The following is a 20,266-nucleotide window of genomic DNA, read 5'->3' as shown; positions in this document are numbered from 1 at the left end:
GGCAGCAGGACGGTGTGAATTAATTCCTGGTCATCGCTTCCCAGGGTCACACGCTGCTGCTGCTGCTGCTGCTGCTTTCCTGGCTGCTTTGGGGCCACGTTTTACCCCCCCGGGTGCTGTCTTGTGGCACCAGCCCTCCACATGCTGTCCTGGGAGCAGCCGCAATGCCGCGTGGTCCCCGTGGGGGACCGGGAAGAGGTGCTGGCTGTTCACGGGCCATTTCGGCAGAAACAGGATGAAATTCCATCGGGCTCCGGTTACCCCCTTTGAGATGACCCCAGAGATAATGGGAATGAAAGGAAAATACTAAAGGCCAGGGCCAGGCTGGGAGCTCCGGGGGCCGGAGCCAGGCTCTCCAGGGACCCGGCGGTGGCTTCGTGCTCACTTTGACTATAAATGGTAAAAAGCGGGGCCGGCCATGACTCACTCGTTCCTGCTGGGCTCCCACGTGGCCAGAGTGGGGGAGAATCCCACAGATGGGGAACGTGACCCCAAGGCCGCCCTCGTCCCTTGCCGGGGCTGAGAACAGCCGCGTCCCTGAGGCTGCCTGACCTCCGGGCATGCGTCCCACCGCCGTGGGGGACCAGCTGGGAGGGCTCCTCCGGCCAAACCGGTCTGCGGCCCTGGGGGACTGAAAACGGCATCGGGGCTCCCCTGAGCCCCGGTTTTCAGGTCTCCTTTGATGAAGTCCCCAGGATGGTCCTGGTGCAAACCTGGCCATGGGTGGGTTTTGTATGGCGTCTACCACTGTACCAGATAAAGAGGTTCTGGGCAATGGGAAAAAAGAATTGGGGGAAGATGATCCTTTTTTGCACACCAAGGTGGATGTCTGAGCCACCCCCTGCCAAGGGCTGGGGTCATCACAGCCCCTTGACTGCTGGCTCTGGTGATGCTCCAGGGAAAATACCTCCTTCCATGGCCAAGAGCTGATGTCTTACGAGTTGCCCATCCTCAAGCCCCAGGGAGGGGGCTGCCATAGTTGGGGCACCCCAGCGAGCTGATGCAGCAGGGCAGGGATGCTCACCCCATCCCTGGCGCAACACTAAACCCAGCCTGCATTCAGGAAGGGGACGGGGCGGAGAGGAGAAGGGGCGCAGAGCCAGAAAAACATCATTCTGGGTTACATTGCATTGCCATGGCAACTTCTTGGAAACTGTACAGGATCCGAGCTCCTGAGCACCAAATAAGGGAAGCGGCTGCGGGAAGGATGCTGGCTCCCCGCGGGCAGACAGCCTCCCCAGGTGCTTGGGGATGGGGTGAGCGTGGAGCCTGGTGGCACTTTCCCCCCCTTGGCTTGGGGCAGACCACCCCACCCCAAGCCCCGTCCTGCTTGCTACCCTCCTTCTGCTCTCTCCATCCCATTGCTCCCAGAAAAAGGCTCAAATTCACTTTTGCAAAACCAACCTCCATGTGGGACCTGCTGCCGGACAGATGCAGAGCTGTGTCAAGCACTCACAACCAACCTGTAGAGGCAGAAGCATCCTTCTTCTGTCTCCCAATCGTGCCAATGCAGGTGGCTGGTCCGGGGAAGGAGAGGGGATGCTGGGGCAAAAATCAGCACCAAATCCCCCTCTGTGAAATGGCTTCTCCTGAAGTTGGCTGCTGTTCAGCTCACTCTCTGTGTGCCGGTGGAGAAAGCCTAATTTCTTTCTAAAGACGGCTGCACACTAATCCGGCAGCAGATTGTGTCTGAGAGCCACCCAGGGAGGGATGGATGCCTTTGTGATTTAAAAAAAAAAACTTAAAACAATGGATATTTCTGCTTTTTCTCACTCCCATGTAGTTTTTCCTTGTCTGTGCTACAGCAGAGCTTGGCTGCAGCTGGGCGCTCCTGGAGCATCAGGGCTATTTTCAGCTCCCCCCCATCATTTTGCATCTTCCCCCTGCAAAATCGCTGGGGTGGAAGCAATGCAGGCGAAGCTGGGAATATTGCTCCAGCTGCAGATTTTTGGACAGGAGTTGTTAGCTGCAATTCTAGAGGTGTTTTCACCTTTGCTTTGCAAGCAGGTTGCAGTCTTAGGGGAAAAAGAGCAGGTTTCTCTTGCGGCTTTTGCTGTGTTTTGGCAGAGCGATGCAGGCAGTGGGAGAGAGTGGGCTTGCTGCCTTTGCCTGCCTGCTGTCCCTGGGAAATGGAGGCAGGATTTGGGGCTGAAATCTGGGTTTTGAGGCGCTGCCCTCTGTTGCAGGACAGGTTTGCACAGGGGTGCGGCAGGCTCAGGTAAGCAGAGCATGCCCAGACATACTTAAAGTAACTGGAGGCTGGTTTTGCCGATTTTGGTGCATGCTCCTTTTTGGAGCTGTTCATACTGCTGAGCAGCAAAGAGTTAATTTCTCTGCTTGCTTATAGACTGCTTTTTGGCCCTCATATCCCTGTCTAATTAAATACATATCTACAAATAATTATGTGGGGGTGTGTGTAAGGGATGTATAAAAATATATATCCTGAGCTGGCGATTAGCTCTGGGCTTTGGGATCAATGAATGAGAGAGTGGTTGAGGTTGGAGGGGACCTTGGAGATCATCTGGTCCGACCTGCTGCTCAAGCAGGGTCCTCTCAAGTGGGATGCCTGCGAACTCTGGATCGTTTACCTCCAAGACAGCATTCCTTTAGAGTGACATTTCCCAGGGGATTTTTTTTTTTTAAATTGGGGTCATTTGCTGCTTGTTGTGGCTGTGCACTGAGCCAGGCCCCTCTCCCTGGGAGATCCCTTGGTGGCTCTGGTGCAGCCCTGCAAACACCAATTTGGAGGTGCAAGGCTAAAACCCACTGGTGGCTCTGCTGTCGTGGGAGGGGGGACGGAGGGGATGCTCTTCCCAGCCCGTGTCCCCAGCCCATGCCTGCTGGCTTGGGTGCTCCTGGATTCCCCGTGCCCTGAAAGTGAACGAGCAGCTGGGAAACTTCCTACAATCCAGGGAGTTTGGAGTGGGTTAATTGTCATTGATTTATTGATGGCTTTAAGGAAAATAGCCTGCTAATGCAGAAGCTTAATACGACAACAGCAAAACATCTGCTAACGAAGAAAGCCAAACCCTAAATGAGTTGTGAAAGCTGCTGCCACTTCTGGGGCATGCACTGAACCTGGGCTGCCCCAGGCTGCAGCCACCAAAATGGCATCATTATTTGATGGACTCCAGAGCCCCTTGTTAGCTAGAGAAGCATTTAAGATGATGGGTATTGTTTTAAAATAGCATTAAGCTCAATGCGATGTTGTATTTCCTTTTTAAAACAAGCAGCCTGTTAGGTAACCGAAGCACCCGGGAGGAGTACAGCCCCGGTTGGGTTTTGTTCTTTTTATCAGTGGCCCGTAGCAAACCAGCTGTGACAAACAAACAACATAGCTGCTGGTGACAGAGAATTAATTTTCTCCTCCATCCCATGTCCTTTAGCCTGATTTCTTTTGGTTTTTTGATGTTAGTTATAACACTGAGAAAATTCAGTCCTGGCAAATGGGACCCAGGAGAGAAGCCTGGTATTGGTCTGTCTCTGTGAAAGGCAGCGGCTGCCCGTGAGACAGCCCGCGGAAGGACCGGGGACATGCAGAAGGACCGGGGACATGCAGAGGGAAATGGGGGATGCTGTGTTTATCAATTACAGAGGGTGCACTGTCACGCCAAACTGGGTTTTGGTGGAGGTGAGGGGAGCATTTCCAGGTTCCCTGTGAGTCAGGACCTGACAGACCCGTTTCTCCGTGGGTCTATGGTGTTGCACGTGAATTCAGATGCAGAGCACCAAGTGTGCACTGGGCTGCTTTTGGGAAGAGCTGCTGTGCTGGAGAGTAAGCGGAGCCGTGTGGGACCCTGTGTGCCAGGGAAGAGCCAGGGCTTTGCTCTGCTTGGGGCCAGGCTGCATGAGCACGAGATGAGCTTTTCCCAAGGAGTTACGTGTTGGTGGCTGCAGCATCGGCCAAAAGTCTCCTTTGTTTGTCAGCTTGCCTTTGCTCTGGATCTTTTCCCAGCTGGATGCATGGGGAGGTGCGGCCAGTTTCGGGAGCCCTACCCAGGGAGGGACAGTGAGGGACGTTTCCTCTCTCGCTGCGAGGGCGGCCACGGTCCCTTTGGCCAAGGAAGTCCTGACCCATCGCCCCACCGCGCTGCCCTCGGGCAGGGTTTCCACCTGCGAGCTTGTCCCCTTGGGAATGTGGCAGTGGCACATGGCTGAGCAGCCCTGTCCCTGTCCCCATTCTGTCGTGGCATGCGTCGTGGGCAGCACCCAAGCCATGTGGGACCCACGCCTCTGGGGACCCTGGGTGCAAAGCTGGGGCAAACCCCTCTAACCCTGCTCTTTCCCCCATTCTCTTCAGGAGCCCGGTCCTGCTAAGATGGCCGTGACCAGCAGCAACATCCCCAGTGCGGAGAAGGTGCCTGCCACCAAGTCCACACTTTGGCAGGAAGAAATGAGGGGCAAAGACCAAGCGGACGGGGGCAGTGGCATCAGCCCAGCGCAGAGCCCAGTTCAAGGCCAGGCTGGGGCTACCAGCTCCCTGAAGGATCCCATGCTGGACAGCAAGGAAGGTGAGGGACAGAGGTGCCAGCACTGGTGTGACGCTGCGATGACCCAGTTTGGGCAGCTGAGCTGGCAGAAAACCACCGTAGAGAGAAAAGTTTCCTGCGGGTTTGGTTCCTGGAGCATCCCAGCCAGGATGGGGAGGCAGACCTCGTCCCTGCTGTGCAGGGACCGGAGTGAGGCATTACGGGCTGGAGTTCAGGAAGGAAAAAATTGGCATCACGTGCTGGAAAATCACAGCGTGGGGCCTAATCCTGCCCCGGCAGGGAGACAGGGCTGCCAGCCCTCACAGGCAATGTTGCCCTGGCACTGGGGGCAAAACGAGGGGGAAAATGCCTTTTCTAGCCCCTCCGCATCCCTGCCGGGGGCACCCACAGGGTGCGGGGCCATGCTGCGCTCAGCCCGGCTGTTGGTGCTGCCAAGCCCTGAGTGCCGCTTCCTCCTCCGGCCCCTGCGTCAGGGCCCTGTTTACATTTGGTCTCCCCATGAGTCCCTGGAAGGCGCCGGGGCTGTGGCATTGTTCTCCCTGGAACAATAGGGGCTGGGGACTCTTCCTGCTGGGGCCATGGACAGGTCCCATGCGCTGCGGCCGTTTCCTTTATCTGCCTGCTCGGATGGGGGATGCTTTCCGCCCGCTCCTGGCTGCCAGCAGCAAGGTGTCCATTGCCTTGCGCCCACGGAGCTGTGGTCAGTGCTGGACTGGGAAGGACAGAGACGGAAACGGGTGCAGAGCGGTGACTGCAGCTGTCCATTTCTTGATTTGAAGGTTTAGGTCTTTCATCTGTGCAAGCCCAACCCAAAGGTTGGACCAGCATCCCCAGTTCCCTGCAGACCATCCTGCCATCTCCATGGGCATGAAGGGTGGTCAGGGTGGAAAAGCCAAGGGTGCAAGAGGTGGCACAGCGTGAGGCTGGGGCCCAGACCATCTCTGCCCTCGCTTCCTGTCCTGGGTGGAATCGGCGTGTTTTTCGTTAAAAGCAGAACTTGGACTTGAAACCAAGCACGGTGACTTCTCTGTCCCTTAGACGAGAGCTCCATGAACGGAGACCGGATAGACTGTGGGCGGAAGACGCGTGTCGAGAGCGGGTACTTTTCCTTGGAGAAGACCAAGCAAGACTCGAAGCTGGAAGAGCAGCAGCTGCCACCCCCTCCGAGCCCACCCAGTCCCAGCACCCCAAACAACAGGTACAGTTATCCCAAATCGCCCTCGCAGGAGCATGCCCAGCCCTTTCCTTCCCCAGGTACCCGATCAGGCGACCGAATGATTCACAGCTTCTCTCTGAACTCCTTGGACTCGAAGAGCAGTTGCCCCATGCACAAGGACTCCAGCAGCAGAGATGTAGGAAAGGGAGCTGAAAAATCGGGGCGTCCCCTTTCTTTTAAAGCCAGCCGGCAGTACACCACCCTGGCCGACGTTCCCAAGGCCATTAGGATCAGTAATCGTGAGGCCTTCCAGGTGGAGAGGAAGCGGCTAGAGCGGAGAACCCGGGCCCGTAGCCCTGGGAGAGAAGAAGTGGCCCGGCTCTTTGGCAATGAGAGAAGGTAAGGGATGAGTGGCTAATCTCCTTGCATGCTTGCGACGGCAGCGACGCTGCGTCCCCGCCACAGCCCTGGACAGAGCAGGCGGTATTTGCCGGGTGAAGCCCCTTTGTAGTATAGTGCTCCTGGGTTTAAGGATGCCCATCCACACCGACCAGGCGGTGGGATGTCCTTGGTAGTACCAGCAGGCAGGTGTCACCCTGCCTGGCTGCTTTGGGGACAGCTGGCTGTGGTGGGTGATGTTTGGTGGCCGTATTTGCAAGCAAGCCCACCCTGCCCATCCCCTCCCTGGCGCGGCACACGCTGGCAGCTGGCACCATTAATTAGTTAGCTCTCTAAATGGTGTTAGTGCCGGGTGCGTTATGCAACTGCCTAATGAGCTGAGAGAGGTTTCAAAATGTCACAGCATTAATCTGGGAGAGGAGAGGCGGGTGCAGCGCCGAGGCAGGGCTGCAAAACAGCTCGGTGCGGAGGAGGACGGGGAGGGCATCCGCACGCGCGCCTGCACCGCGCACCGGCATGCTTGGTGCTCTCCGGGCGAGGTGAAGGACGGGCTCGACTTGCCCTGGGAGAGACGCATTTGTGTGGTGAGGGCAGCAGAGCAAACCGGGAGACGGGCCCCGGGCGAGAGGGCTGCCTGCCAGTCTGATTTTCTTGCCCTGGTTTTCCTCCGGGCATGTTCTCTCTTGCACAGTTTCAGCAGGCACTTCTCATCCATTTCTTCCCAGCCCCTAAAGGACTGTTTTCCAGCCTGGCTTCCGAGAGCTGGGAGCGGGTCTGGGAAGCACGGCGCAACTTTGTGCCGGTGCTGCCGGTCGGCAGGAGGATCCCAAACCCAGCCCAGCCCCGGCAGCATGTGCAGCAAGTGCTGGACTGGGAATAAAGGAGAAGAGCGTGGGTTTGGCTTTCTCTGCCTTGGGAATTGGGTATTCCCCGGGATGGAGGAGAAGGATGCCATATGGGTCCCTTGGCCACCCCGGCTGGGGATGGGGCTGAGGAAAGGCTGGTGACTGCTGGTTTGCAGGCTGAACTGGTGCAGCATGTTGGCTCAGGTGTAGGTGAGATTGTGTCCCTGCACAGGACGCCGTGGCCAGCGCCTGTCCCCAGTGTGACAGGACAGCGGGTTCCTCCGGTGCCGACAGTCCCTCGCTCCAGTCCCGAGGGTATCGTGCAGCACGGGGATCCAGCACCGAGCTGGGATGTGCCAGCCGAGGACAGGGAGGAGCAGATTTACAGGCAGATAACGGGGCCTGGGAGAGGATGCTGCTGCCAGAGACTGTCCTTTTTTAATGTCAGCCCCACTCATTGCCTGCTGACGAGTGCCTTTTCCCAGGGAAAGTCTGCTTTTTCCCAGCCCAGCTGGGCTCCTGGGGCTGTTAACAGGTTTTTATTGCCTTATCAGTAATGGCAAAAATTCCACTATGTCAGCCCAGGGCCTTTATCAGAGCAGGACGGGTGTAGGGAGACGAGTGCGAGCTGCACCAGGCACAGAGGTCTTGCTGCCCGTGGGGCTGAGCCTGGTCCAGTATTTGGGAGCGGGGAGATGGCAGAGAGCAGGGCAAGGGGTCCCCACTTGCCGGAGGGTTTGGCCAGGGATCACAGCCCGTGGCGCTGGAGGAGCGTGCCATGAGCAGGGACGGCTCAGCGGGCAGTGTTTAGGGACGGGCACGTTTGCTTTCTCCTCTGGTGACCTGGGAATTGGCCCATGTGGGTGGAGAGACCGTGTGTCCCAGAGCTCGGCTGGACTCGGCATGGCACGGAGAGGCAGGCCAGCGTCGCACCAGAGAATTAACATTCACCAGCACCATGCTCAGCTTGGCTTGGCTGCTTTTTAAATTTGAGTTTACTTAGTCCACATATCCCTCTCATTTTTCTCTTCCAAGCTCAGGCTGTGCTGTTTGAGGTTGAGCAAATACAATAACTCACTTCCATGCTGTGGGGTCAGCTTTTTCCCCCGGGTTTAACACCATTTCTAATAATCCTTCTCAGTAACCCACTAACACGTCCAGGAACGCTTGCCTGAAATCACTTGCCCACATGCCAACCCCATAGGCGCCAGCCAGGCATCGTTCAGATCTGCCTTTCATCTCTCAGTGCAGCCAAATGAACTCGCTCTGATTCTGTTGGTATTTTCGGCTCTTCCTCCGGGTTTTTTTTGTTTACTCACCGTAAATCAGTGCAAGTGTCAGAGCTATGGATGGAAAAGAATTATTTTAGGTACCCAGTGCTGCATCCTGGGTGACACACCTGTAGGCTTTGCTCCCAATAAAGCTGTTTTTCAAGGCTTCTTGTCCTGTTATAGTAAGAGATATTATGTGACTTAAGTCCAGGACTGTGCTAGAAATTTTCTGTGTTGACCACTTATACCTGACGCTGACTCCACGCCTCATGCAGATGCCTGAGCTCGCAGCCACTCAGAAACATGAATCAGAAAACAGGAGATAATCTCCGTGATTTTGGCGGAGCGGCAGAGTGCGAGTTCCCTCTGCTGGCACGCAGCAGGACGGGGCTGCCGGCATTGTGCAGGGGTGCCCGACCAGCCTGGGGGACAGAGTCTGTGTCCAGAGAGGTTGAGCCCTGCCTCCCGTCTCCCATCTCAGACCCATCCCTAGGGTGAAAGAGCAGGGGCAGCTCTTTGGAAATCCCATGGATGAATCTCGAAGCCTGTTTTGCACACAATATCAGAGCTGAAGAGGGCTGCAGGGATGTCCTCGGACATCGGTCCCCATATCCCAGTGGGGCTCTGCAGGTGCAGGGATAAATCCTGGCACATCTCAAAGGGTGCCAACGGCCCTGGGAAGGAGACCACCATTGGGTGGGGAGTTCTTGGGGTGCATAGACCCGGAGCCCCTTCCTCTGGGTATGCTGCTGCGGGCTCACCCGCCTCCTGCAGCTCCCCGAGGAGCGTCAGGATTTCTGGTTGGCAAACTTGGCTTTTCTTGCACACTTCCAGGGATGCAGCCTCTAAAACCATGGCTTTCCCGGTTGACCCCACGTTCTGCTCATGCTGGCAAGAGTCCACTGTGGCGTCTGCCAGACCTGCTGTAGGAGCGTGGTCAGGGGGCTGAGGTGTATTTAGAAATACAATGCCTCGATAAATGGCAGAGCTGCCTGAAATTGCTTAAAAGACTTTTCTTTCTCAAATTCCTTCTCTGGAGCTTCTTGAGACATAAGGCTCTGCTCTGAATGCTGCTTCTACCCGTAGAGAGGAGCGCCTACTCTCCCAAGTATAGTTTTTCTTTTCTTGTAAAACTATCCTCTTCATTTTTGTGGACCTCTTGGGGAAATTCCTCTTCCTTTTCCTGACACTCGCTGTCTTTCTTGCTGCTAAATAATGAATGAATCCAATAAAAACAAGCCCTTTCTTCCAATCAAAGAAAATCACTTTAACGATAGCTTGTGCTGGACTTTATAGCTTTCCTTCCCACCGCACACACCCCTCCACCTAACAACCAAGATCTGCAGCTTGGGTTTAGTGGCCTGGAAAAGATTAACAGCCTGCATGGCCAGAGAACTCCTTGGGATGAGCTTTGTAGTTGAGAAAGCACTAAATGGCACCGCAGCTTTTAAAACGCTTCTTCGTACCTGTCTGCAGCCTTGTTTTGTCAACATGGAGCTGCTGTTCAGAGGGAGCACTTTCTCCTCCACGTGGTGGGGAGGAGAGGAGAGCCCTTCCCCTCCCCGTCCCCCCAGGATCTCTAGCAGTAACTCTCTGAAACGTTGAGCTAATGGGAAAAAAACGATTCTTTCCTGTAATCCGGATGATATTAACCCTTGGGGCTGTGATTTGGTTGCAGTGATTTATTTTTCTCCTCCCTTTTTCAATGATGAATTACTGGAATGATTTTGATTTTGTTTTGTATGTAGATGCAGATATATAATTTCCTCTTCTGTTCATTCATTTTCCAGCCTTGTTTTCTTCCAGGTCTTGTTGCTCTCCACCTTCTCCTGCTGTGTTGCTGTGTGACGTGTCCGCCTTTACTTCGCCTGCTTCGCTACCATCTCATCTCAATCTCAAGCCGTAGAACAACCTGGTGGTGCAGCCCCTTTCATGAGAAATCAACCTGCTTTTGATTTTGTTTTATGTTTTTTGGTTGGGTTTTTTTTTTAATCCTGATTTGTTTTTCTTCAGGCCTTCACCTAGTAGGGTACAGACAATGTTAATTCATGGACCTCTTACTCCCTCCTAAACTGAGACTCAGAGAAGGCTGGGCCAGTGTAAAAAGGGTTAAAAAACGGTGACTCCAAAACAGTTCCCCATCTATCAGTGAACAGAGGAGGTGGATTTATGCTCTGCAGGCTGGCTTATTTGAATGGACATCTCGTGAGCAGAACATCCCAGGGGGATGGGGAGCTCTGTGCGAGCCCGGGATCTGCCCGCTCCCAGTCTGCAAACTGGGTGGTAGCAGGGGCTGAACAGATGTCCCATAAAAACATCAGAGACGTTTGAATTTCCAAAGGAAAGTCTTCCCCACCGATTTTGTCCCTTCCTCTTTGGTTGTGGGCTTCAGCGCCCAGTCCTGGCAGCCTGGCTCTGAGCAGCAGTGGGGGGCGTCCAGCCTGCTGGGGGACATGATGTACTCAGACTATTCGTCTCATTTATGGAATTTGGTGCAAATGTTGGTTGAAAACTGAACATCTCATGTTTTTTGAGTCCTTAACAAGCTGTTCCTTTTTGTGGGAAGGGTTAAAAATGTTTTTTTTTGGATAACGTGTTTTCCCTCATGTGATTGCCGTTGTGATTTTCATGCACATTAGAGGTTCGCATAGAGCAAGCAGCCCTGAGTTTAGATGCGGCACGCGTGGGTCCAAATTTTGTGTCCAGAACCCACCCAGATTGAGCATTTTGGGGAGGTTCGAAATTGAGCTTTAAACCTCACAGCTTGGAGCTCAGCTGGTGTGTGTGTTGGTGGTGGGTTATTGCTTCACGTTCCCAGGTTGTGATTAAAGACCTGAGGCTGATACTTGCCCAAACCCCTGGGCATGCAAACTTAGACACCAGCAGGCCCTTTGAAAATTCGAGTATTTCCTCTCCTGTGGGTCAGTGAGCAGCTTTTCATGCTGAAATGGCGCTTTTAATTCCACCTGCAAAGGCCTGTTGTTTGCTCGTTCTTAGCAGCATCCCATTTGGGTTTGGTCCGGGGTTGGCTCCTGCTCCATCCACATTTCTTCATAGTTCTCCTCCGTCCTCGGAGACATGTGTGCCACGGTGTGATGGGCCACCGAGGCGGTGTCTAAGAGCCCAGGTTGTGCTCCCTGCTGTCCATACTGGATTTGCAGACCAGTTTGAGAGGAGGGTAGAGCCCCGGGGTTTTGCAGGGGATGTCCTGCTGTGCCTGCACAGGGTGCTCCTCATCTCATGCCTCTTCGGCTGGCGCACCTTGCGAGCCAGACCCATTGCCTGGAGGCACCTACGGACACTCCTCACTCAGTGCAACCCTGTGGAAGTTACCTGTGTGGGGCTGAGTTTTTAGACAGTATCTATTGCCGTGAGCACGCAGGGTGACCCGTAGCCACCCGTTACCTCTGCACCCCAGCTTCGTCTTATGTGTCTCTGCTCTGTGGTCTGGGGGGCCGTCGATAGCTGCAGTGCTAGAAAGTAAAGGCAAAGCTTAAGCCAAAGCTGCTCAATAATCCCTGCTTCTCAAAGGGCTGTAAAATTTACAAGGAAAAAGTTATTTCTGGTTTTGTAAGGGTTTTCTAGATATTTAAACAGATACTATTTGTGGAGCTGAGTAGTGTGAGGTTTTTCCCCACTTTGGCTGCAGGTAAAATGGTGCATGTCAGACTGGGGCATTTTGCCCTGGATTTGTGCACGCTAGAGCTTGCAGAGAAACGGTGACCAAAAGCCAGGTGTGCATGAACACTGGGTCCAGCAATTCTGCAGCCTTGAATTTGTGGGATTGTACAGCTCAGTGCAGTTGCTGTTCTTGTGTTTAAAGTGGCTCTGGTTTCCCCTTTTTCTCTGTTTTCCAGGCGATCCCAGGTAATTGAAAAATTTGAGGCATTAGATATTGAGAACGCGGAGCACATGGAAACGAACGTGTCGGCCAGTGCTGCCCTTTCCAGTGAGACGCGGCAGGGCAGGAGCGAGAAGAGGGTTTTCCCACGGAAACGGGTAAGCTGCTCAGCCGAGGTCTTGTGGTGGGGTTTGGAAGATGGCAGCTGGGATCCGGCAGCCCAGGACAGAGGGTTTAGCTGTAAGATTTAGTTATAGGGTTTGTCCCTGGGTAGAGAAGGGGATCTGGAGTCGCAGGCAGGCTCATGCAAACCACTGTGTGCACTCAGTCTGTGCAGATTTGCTGCTTTCTCTTCTGCTCCCTTGGCCCAGCTGCAGGTCAGAGTGGAAAATCAGGCTGTCTTTTCTCCTTCTTCCAAAATAGAAAGAGAGAAACTTCAGATCTGGCATGGCAGGACACATCAGGATGGGGTAGAGTAACAAAAGAAACAGGCAGTCTTGAAAGTCCCAGATACGCTTAGATATATTGGGAACAAATTAATGCCTGAGAGTACAAAAAAATGTATTGCCAATGAAATGACACTTGTTCTGAGCCTGAGATGCCCCTTAAATATGTGGATTTTTATGCCGTGAGCCAAGAGAGTGGGACTTGCTGTCCTAGTTCCTGCGCTGATCTGGGCTAACGCTGTTTACACAGGACTTCACTTGTGAAGGTGCCGCTGTGGGCTCCATCCTGGATGTGTCTGCGTCTCCTCTGTCCCCGCATCGCCGGGCGAAGTCGCTGGACAGAAGGTCCACAGAGTCCTCTATGACGGTGAGCCGCCGGGGCCGTGTCCTCTGCCTTGGGGGAGGACGTGGGAGGCCCTTCCTGGGCAGGTCTGGTGAAAACTGCTGCTTTCCCCGGAGCCAGCACGTAGGACATAGGATACGCTCGGATTCGGAGCAGGTTTCAGTGACTTAGCTTCACACTTCACGCTTGGCATGTTAAGGAGAGCTAACACATGGCCTAGTTTTCTAATGCCGCTTCCTTGATGTTTATGCAGTTGCAAGTGGGTGTGAGTGGGACGAAGGCTGTGAGGAAGGGCTGAACCTGCCCTCCTGAGCTTTCCTCCCTTTGCATATTTCAAATGCTCACCAGCCCTGGAGGCAAACAGTACAGAACAAACACAAAATGCTTTCCTCTCACTTGCCACCCTTCTGTAGGAACAAAATAAATACACTTGCTAATCTCTCAAAAAGATTACACAGCCATTGTAAATACGAGCTGCGTTTTTCGTGGATGGACAGCTTCTATTGAAGTACTTCTCAGAAAAATGCAGTGGCTTAGCATTTCTGTAGTAGCTTTTCATGTAGACTTGTACAGCCACAAGAGCGATTTTTAAATTCTTGGTGGTAATAAAAAGGTGCAAGAAGTGCATATTAAGTGGCAATGCACATCGTCTAGTGAAGGCAAGAAAATCATGCAGTCAGTGGGAAGAAAACCTTTTCCTTGCATTAAATACGCTTTTATTGTGCCACTCCTGCTATAAAAGTAGCAACGTAAGAAAAACCTGCATGTCTGCTGGCTTCCGACTGTGATTGCAAGACTCTCCCCTGCCCGTCGGGTTCGCTGTGTCAAATCAGATCAGATCGGTTATTCATCAGGGTAAAAGCCAAGGGAGAGTTCATCCCTTGTTAGGCTCAGTGGGTTACAGCAGAGCTGTGGCTTGCATTGCGTGGGTATCTTCCATCAATTGCTTCATCTGTTTTTGGTTTCTAATGTCTACACCCTTCAGTGGCAGCTGGTCGCACACTTTTTGTACTCCAGCAGCTTTGCAGCTTCGGGCAAAGCCTCTGCTCTCTTGCCTGCCCAAGCACTCAGAGGAAAGCAAAGGGGTTTCCGTGGAGGAGTAGGACCTGCAGGAGAAACCTTCCCGCTCCACGTGCTTCTGTAGTGTCTCGCTGCAGCCCAGTCTGAAATGTGTGCATATACTGTTTAGCAGCCTCTTTCCTCTCTGGCTGCTTCTATGCCTTTGCTTAAATTTTAAGGAAACTGAGAAGTGTAGTATGAATGCTGCTAAGGAGGGGTTTATCTGCTTTTGCAGAAGATTCTTGCCCTGTGATTCTTCTCAGTTGATAAATAACAAGCCCATGAACAACTATAACTCTTGCAGGCCCTCTGTTTTCCTTCTCTGCAAAGTGCATGGTTGGGAGCTGGTTATTTTTGGACCAAAATGTATATCCTTTGCTTGACGCTTTCATGTTGTACAAGAAGGAGCTTAAACAGGACCCAGATCCTGGAAGCCCGATCCCACCTGCACTTCAGCAGAGGAGAAGCAGGCAGGTGGTGGTATTGCTCTCTCAGGGTAAATTAGGGCTGAGATTAGGACGCCCAGCTCTCATAGCCTACTTAAGAGATGGATGTAGTCGTTGCAAATGCAATTTTCTCTATAGTTTGTTTGTGGCTTATCGCTGCCTTGTCAGCAGGTCCTGGTGGGGCTCGGCGGGTTTATTGCCTGCAGCCACATCACAGCCAGGGCTGCTCAGGCTGGCGTCTGTCCGCTCCTTCCTCCAGTTCGCTAGGGATTCGGGAAGGGCAAGGTGGCATTTACTTTCCCCTGTGTTTTTGTGAAGCAGGGCTGGGTTCCCGCCACTGCGGGAGCACTCAAACGTGGGATGTGGTGCCCCAGAGCATAGGTTTGATTGAATAGGCTTCCAGACTCCAGTTTTCCATTGCTCCCCTTGCTATAGCCCATTTCAGAAACTACAGCTGCATTTCACACACTGCTGTCCTTTCCTCCTCCACTCTGCAGCACATGGAGCAGCTGGAGGAGCTCAGCCTCGAGGGAGTGAAAGCATTTCCACCACATCCTTCCCTGCGTGCGGGCAGGGCTGGGAGGAAGGGCTGGCAGGATTTATCCCACGCTGTCTTGGTTGCTTTTCTCAGAGCTTCAACATCCTGATGCACCCACTTTGGAAGAAAGAGCAGGTGTCGTTTGGGTGGTGCAGTGCTGGGATTCCCTGTATTTCCAGCCTTTGGAACTCAGTCTTGTTTTGAACCCTGCAGCCTTGCATCAATAGCATGTAGTTTGTCCTTCATAATATATAATAGAGGGACAAAACTGCCTGCAGTCTTGCTAATTCCTTGCTTCTCCTTCCTCTGTAATGCTGCTGTAGCAGTAGGAAATTACAAGAGAAGTGCTGGGAAGGGGACAGCCTGAATAAACCGTACAGCAGGTCTCTGTTCCTCCTGGGAGCGAATGTTTAGCCACCGTGCAGTATAACCATCCAGTTTGGATCCAAGGTCCCTTCCAACCCAAACTATTCTATGAATTTAACTGTTGCTGGTCTCTTTTATTGCGATGCTGTGTTTTATCAAGCCGTTGCTGATAAGACATTTCTTCCCTCCCCTCTGATCGCCTCTCTCCTTTCTTGTAGCCTGACCTGCTGAACTTCAAGAAGGGCTGGTTGACAAAGCAGTATGAGGACGGGCAGGTGAGTCCGGGGAGTGCTCTGTCCTTCACGTTGGTCTTTGGAGCTGCGGTTGGTCCCTGTTTCTGGCAGCTGGCACTCACTCCGACATCCCGGCTATTCAGGATGTGCATGGGGCTGTGCTCGGCGCTGACAAAGCCCTGATGTCCTTGCACCGTAGATCAGCATTGGGCCATGCTCCAGATGGGGGAAACAAGATATAGGTGCTTGGGCAGAGCAGCGACAGGGAATTTGTACAACTCTGGAGCCATGCAGCAGTGGTTGTGTGCGAGCCCTGTGCAAACGGTGTTTGTCTTGGCGTGGGAATAGCTGGTGCTCTGTCCTGGGGAGGTTTCAAAGCCCCACAGCTGGATATCGTGTCATGGGTTTTTAGGAAGCTGGGGCAGCTTGGATAGCAGCACTGGTTTCGCGTTCCCATTCTCTTGTTAGTCTCATCTCCCTTGCGACCCAGCAACCTCTTTGGCGTCAGTAATGAGGCTCAGATAAGGTCCCCTGAGTGCTGGGGAAATGGCAGGGCCAAGAAATAAATAAATGCCTCTTGAGTTGGCACTGAGGGAAGCAGCCGCGGCCACTTCCCTCCTGTCCGTTCCCGGAGAGATGCAGGATCTGCTGCTCTGTTGGAGCCTTAGAGATGGGCACTGATGCCGAGGTGTCATGGGTGCCCTGGCTGCTTGCAAACCGCCCCTTCCCTGGATTTCCTTCCCTCCTGCTCAGCCCGTTGAGAGAAAATGAAGGCGACTTGCCCACAACTGTGAGCGCCGTGGCCCGGGCTCCACTGTGGGTACCCACTGGTGCGTTGGGCCGTGGGGCCGAGGGCACGTCTGTAGGCAGCCAGAGGGGGAATCGGCTGCTGGAGCAAGTGCGTTATTAACTGAAAGCTGCCTTGGGTAAGACTGTGCCTCGCTGGGAGCGTGCAGAAGGCCTGTTTGTATAGAGCGAGGGCCAGGAATAGGCTCCAACTCAGGTACTGCAGATAAAACATGAATGTTTTACTGCTTTTTAAAATTTTTTTTAAAAATGGTCCCTTGAAGGCTTTAAGTGCAGCCACTAAAAGCATTGTCTTGCCAGCGGAGCTAATGGGAAGGCTCCGACTGCCCCCATGGCTCTTGCAGTGTTTCACCATCACATGCAGGGTTGGTGCCACGGAGGGTCCAGCACTCTGCCAGTGCGGCAGCGCTGGGGAAATCAGTGTCCTGGCAGTGCAAACCATCACGGTGTCCCTTGCATTGCTGCCTGTTCGGGTGTCCCCTTCCCCCTGGGAAGGCCTCTCGGTGAAGCCGGGTGCGGAGCTGGGAGGGGAGAGGCTGCGAGCTGCCTCCCTGCGGGGAATCTCTGCTGGGTGACCTGTGACGAGCTGCCTGGGTGGCACTGGTGAGGAAGAAGCAGGATTATAACTGCCCCATCTTGGTTGTTTCCTAGTGGAAGAAGCACTGGTTTGTGCTGACCGACCAGAGCCTGAGATACTACCGGGATTCGGTGGCGGAGGAGGTAAGTGTCTTCTCCCATCGGTGTTCAACCCATCGCTCTGCACCCCGGGAGTCCCAGGTGCTCCCAAACTGACCCCGGGCAGGTTGTCTTCCCAGATGCCAAGGTCCTGGAGCACCGCTCTTCAGGGCTTTGTGCTTCTCAAGGACCTGCTGCGTGCCTCCCTGCGAGCCCACCGCACTTTGGGGTTGCAAAGCATTACGGCTTATTTTACCTCTTCCCTCTCCAGGCAGCTGACCTGGATGGAGAAATTGATTTATCCACGTGCTACGATGTTACTGAGTACCCGGTTCAGCGAAACTACGGCTTCCAGATCCATGTAAGGAGAATGTGGGGAGGAAGAAGAGTCCAGCTGCAGGACAGCAGACAGGGCTGCTCACATTGTGCTGCTGCTTGGGGATGCTCATCTGTGGCAAGGGAAACATCTCCCCAAACACCTAAGAGAGACCACTGGGCATCTCCCACAATGCTCCAGAGAGCTATGGCCTTGGGTTTGAGAGCCAGTTTTTTGGTTCACAAAAAATGGGGAGGGGGAAAGGGAAGGTTTTGTCTCAGCCTTAGGGTCTTGGCTACGGCAAAACTAGCCTCATTGCTGAGAAATGTTAATTCCCACCATGAGTGTGCTGGAGGATGGAGGGGCTGGGTGCGACCTCCGCGTGGCCGGCGAGAAGTGCCCCAGCGCTGGGTGCTCGGGGCTGGGTGCAGGGTGGTGCTGGGGGGGTGGGAAGGTGCTGGTGGGTGCAGTCAGCTGCTCTGAGCTGGTCCTCCTCTCTCGCTAGACGAAGGAGGGGGAGTTCACCCTGTCCGCCATGACATCGGGCATTCGCCGCAACTGGATCCAGACCATCATGAAGCATGTTCGCCCTACCACTGCTCCAGATGTAACAAGGTAAAGGGGGGAGTTTAGCAGCCCCTGCAGTTGTCTGGTTTGCTGTGCAGGAATAACTCTTCCCTTATCCCCTTTCTTTCCTCTTCCTGAGCCTGTCCGTTCCTGGAAGCTGCGGCTCTTTCTCACATCCCTCTCTGGGCTTAATTTGGATACGCTTTGTGGGGATGCTGATATGCTGAGTTACTCTTAACGCGTGCAGATTTCAAAGTGGGTTGAAAATGTGGCTTTAATTTGTGCATAGGAATATGAAATACTGTTCCTATATCAAGGCTCCTCTGGATTCCCACCAGGTATTGTGAAACCACTTGGATTCAGTTGTGCTGGGTTCCCCCTTTCCTCTGGCTACTGTTCAGCATGAGCTGCCCATCCCCTCCGCGGGTCACGGCAGCACGAGCCCAGGGTTCAATTTAGAAGCTGTTTGGCTCTGATATATTTTAAACTCCAGCCAGCAAATCGTCTTCCCTCCTCTTTTGATCTTCCAGATAGCTGCCGCAGCTCATTCCCCTTACGCGTTAGTAATGCTCGCGTCTCCTCCTGCCATCAGTGCCAGAGGAAGGGACCCCCCCGCTTCACAGAGTACCTTCTGTGAGCGCTTGCAGCTGCGGGTAAAGGGTGTTTGACCTCCTCACAGCTAACTGCGCCAGCCACACTCGTACGGGCCACCTCTTACAGGCTTCATGGACACGGCCGCACCATTAACTCCGTCTCCTGTCCTTACCATAGCTGCAACGAGCAGGTTTTTGCCAGGTTTGTCCCTGCATTGATGGAATGGCTCTTCTCACCCGGTGCTGTTGACCTGGAGATGCTCCAGCCTCTCCTTCCCCATCCCGCTTGGCACTCGGCCACCGTTTCCCAGCCCTGCCCGAGCTCTGGTGGATCTCGCGGGGGTCTCGGGGAAGCCGCCTCTCTCCTCACTCCTGTGTATGTTTGATTTCCATGCAATCCCAGGAAAAACTTCTCTTTGAAACTATCCGTGCTGAAGCCCAGGTTGGAAAACTGTGTTCTCTCCTGTATTAACGTTTTGTGGTTTGTATATCTCGTGATTCACTGCATGCTTCTCCTTTTCTGCACCTCGGATGGGAAGTCCTGCAGTTTCCATTTATTTTTCTTTTCTTTTTTCCCCCCCTTTTTTTTTTCTTTAAATAAAAGCCAGAGAGAAGGGAAGAAGCAACCTGGTCTTGACACTTGATTTCCCCACACTGGTATCTTCCGATGTGACTAGATATGAAGATGAAGACCAAGGAAATTTGAGGGGACTTGTCTGCCTTTAAAGAGCCAGATATATTTACAGCCTAACAGGTTACTGCAGCACGGTAGTCCTGTGCTCACTGTCTTTGCATCTGCTCCAAGCCCACGCGAAGTAGTTTGACTTGGCTTACCCTTGTGAGAGGGTCCAAGCGCAAGCACCAGTTGGGCAGTAACTTGTTATGCTACATAAATAGACTGTGAATCTCAATCCTGAGCTGGGGAGAAGGGAATTATAGGTGCACTTCTGTTGTTTTCCTCCGAGCTGGTTTTGGATGGGGTAGAGTCTGGCGTGGGTTAGTCACTTTGCTGAGAAGTTGTTGCTGTGAGCTGAAGGGCTGCACCTTCTCTGAAGCAGGGCTGTGTTCACCCGGTGCCTGCTTGCAAGCCCTTTGCCGCGGCGTGGGGTATTCCAGCCCATCCCACCTGGCTTTGGGCACATGATTAACATCCACAACTGGGGAGCGTCTTGTGAACAGGGCTGCTGGAAAGCTGAAGGACAGACTGCCAAAGGCTCATGACGGAGAGGTGGCAAACGTCTGCACAGCGTGGCCAGGGTACAAGAGGGACGTTAGTCTGGATGCTTGGCTGTGCCGGGAGGGCAGTGGCGTTTGCCCCATCCCTGGGACCGGTCCGACTCCACACACTCCTGCAGCCCTCTGCTGTGTCTCTTGTTAACCTGCTGCCATGTCTCCACCAAGCCAAACACACTTTTTCTCGGTTACTCAAGTCCTAATTACTGTTTATATTGCTGCGTGTGTCAGCACCCGGGGCGGGGGGGCAGACACTGCACTGCTCCCTGCCCTCAGCAGTGCCCTGCAGTCTGCAGAGACACTAATTAAACTCTGCTAACGATGACCGTGCAGATACAAAATACCCACAAGAAAGAAGGTGGCTGCTTCAGCGCTGTGTCCTTGTTCAGCTCGTGGCCCCAGTGAGGCTGAGCTCCCCAGTGCTCCCCCAGTTCCTTGCAGCCTTTGTGTGCTTCCCGCACGCTGCCGCAGCGTGCTCGGCTCGCAGCTTGCACCACTCCCACAGCCACCCATATTAAAAAAAACAACTTTTTGTTTTGACCTATAAATACCACTGCGAGGCAAAGACACCCCCCCTCCCATGTGATGTGAATTAATTTGTCTGGGATGGAGGAGATGTGAAATGCTTGAGCAGAATTAATA

General features: G+C 53.7%; 1 protein-coding gene across 8 annotated transcripts in view; it reads left to right on the top strand.

The window, feature by feature from the left end:
- The window catches only part of LOC115335872 (myosin phosphatase Rho interacting protein), an 81,876-nt gene that overhangs the window by 39,003 nt on the left and 22,607 nt on the right, over nucleotides 1–20,266 (top strand). For 3 of the 8 annotated variants that reach the window (XM_030002181.2, XM_030002183.2, XM_030002182.2), the window contains exons 6-15: nucleotides 4,301–4,511; nucleotides 5,529–5,688; nucleotides 5,809–6,045; nucleotides 12,019–12,160; nucleotides 12,699–12,815; nucleotides 15,419–15,475; nucleotides 16,892–16,960; nucleotides 17,187–17,276; nucleotides 17,737–17,846; nucleotides 18,795–18,833. In XM_030002181.2, the coding sequence (XP_029858041.1) occupies nucleotides 4,301–4,511; nucleotides 5,529–5,688; nucleotides 5,809–6,045; nucleotides 12,019–12,160; nucleotides 12,699–12,815; nucleotides 15,419–15,475; nucleotides 16,892–16,960; nucleotides 17,187–17,276; nucleotides 17,737–17,846; nucleotides 18,795–18,833 (1,232 nt within the window). Of the gene's footprint in view, nucleotides 1–4,300; nucleotides 4,512–5,528; nucleotides 6,046–12,018; nucleotides 12,161–12,698; nucleotides 12,816–15,418; nucleotides 15,476–16,891; nucleotides 16,961–17,186; nucleotides 17,277–17,736; nucleotides 17,847–18,794; nucleotides 18,834–20,266 lie in introns of all 8 variants that reach the window. The other 5 variants (XM_030002185.1, XM_030002188.1, XM_030002186.1 and 2 more) reach the window with 3 other exon arrangements.

This window comes from Aquila chrysaetos, chromosome 25, assembly GCF_900496995.4.
Source record: "Aquila chrysaetos chrysaetos chromosome 25, bAquChr1.4, whole genome shotgun sequence".
In the NCBI taxonomy this organism is placed as follows: domain Eukaryota; kingdom Metazoa; phylum Chordata; class Aves; order Accipitriformes; family Accipitridae; genus Aquila; species Aquila chrysaetos.
This window is presented reverse-complemented; position numbering and strand designations above follow the sequence as displayed.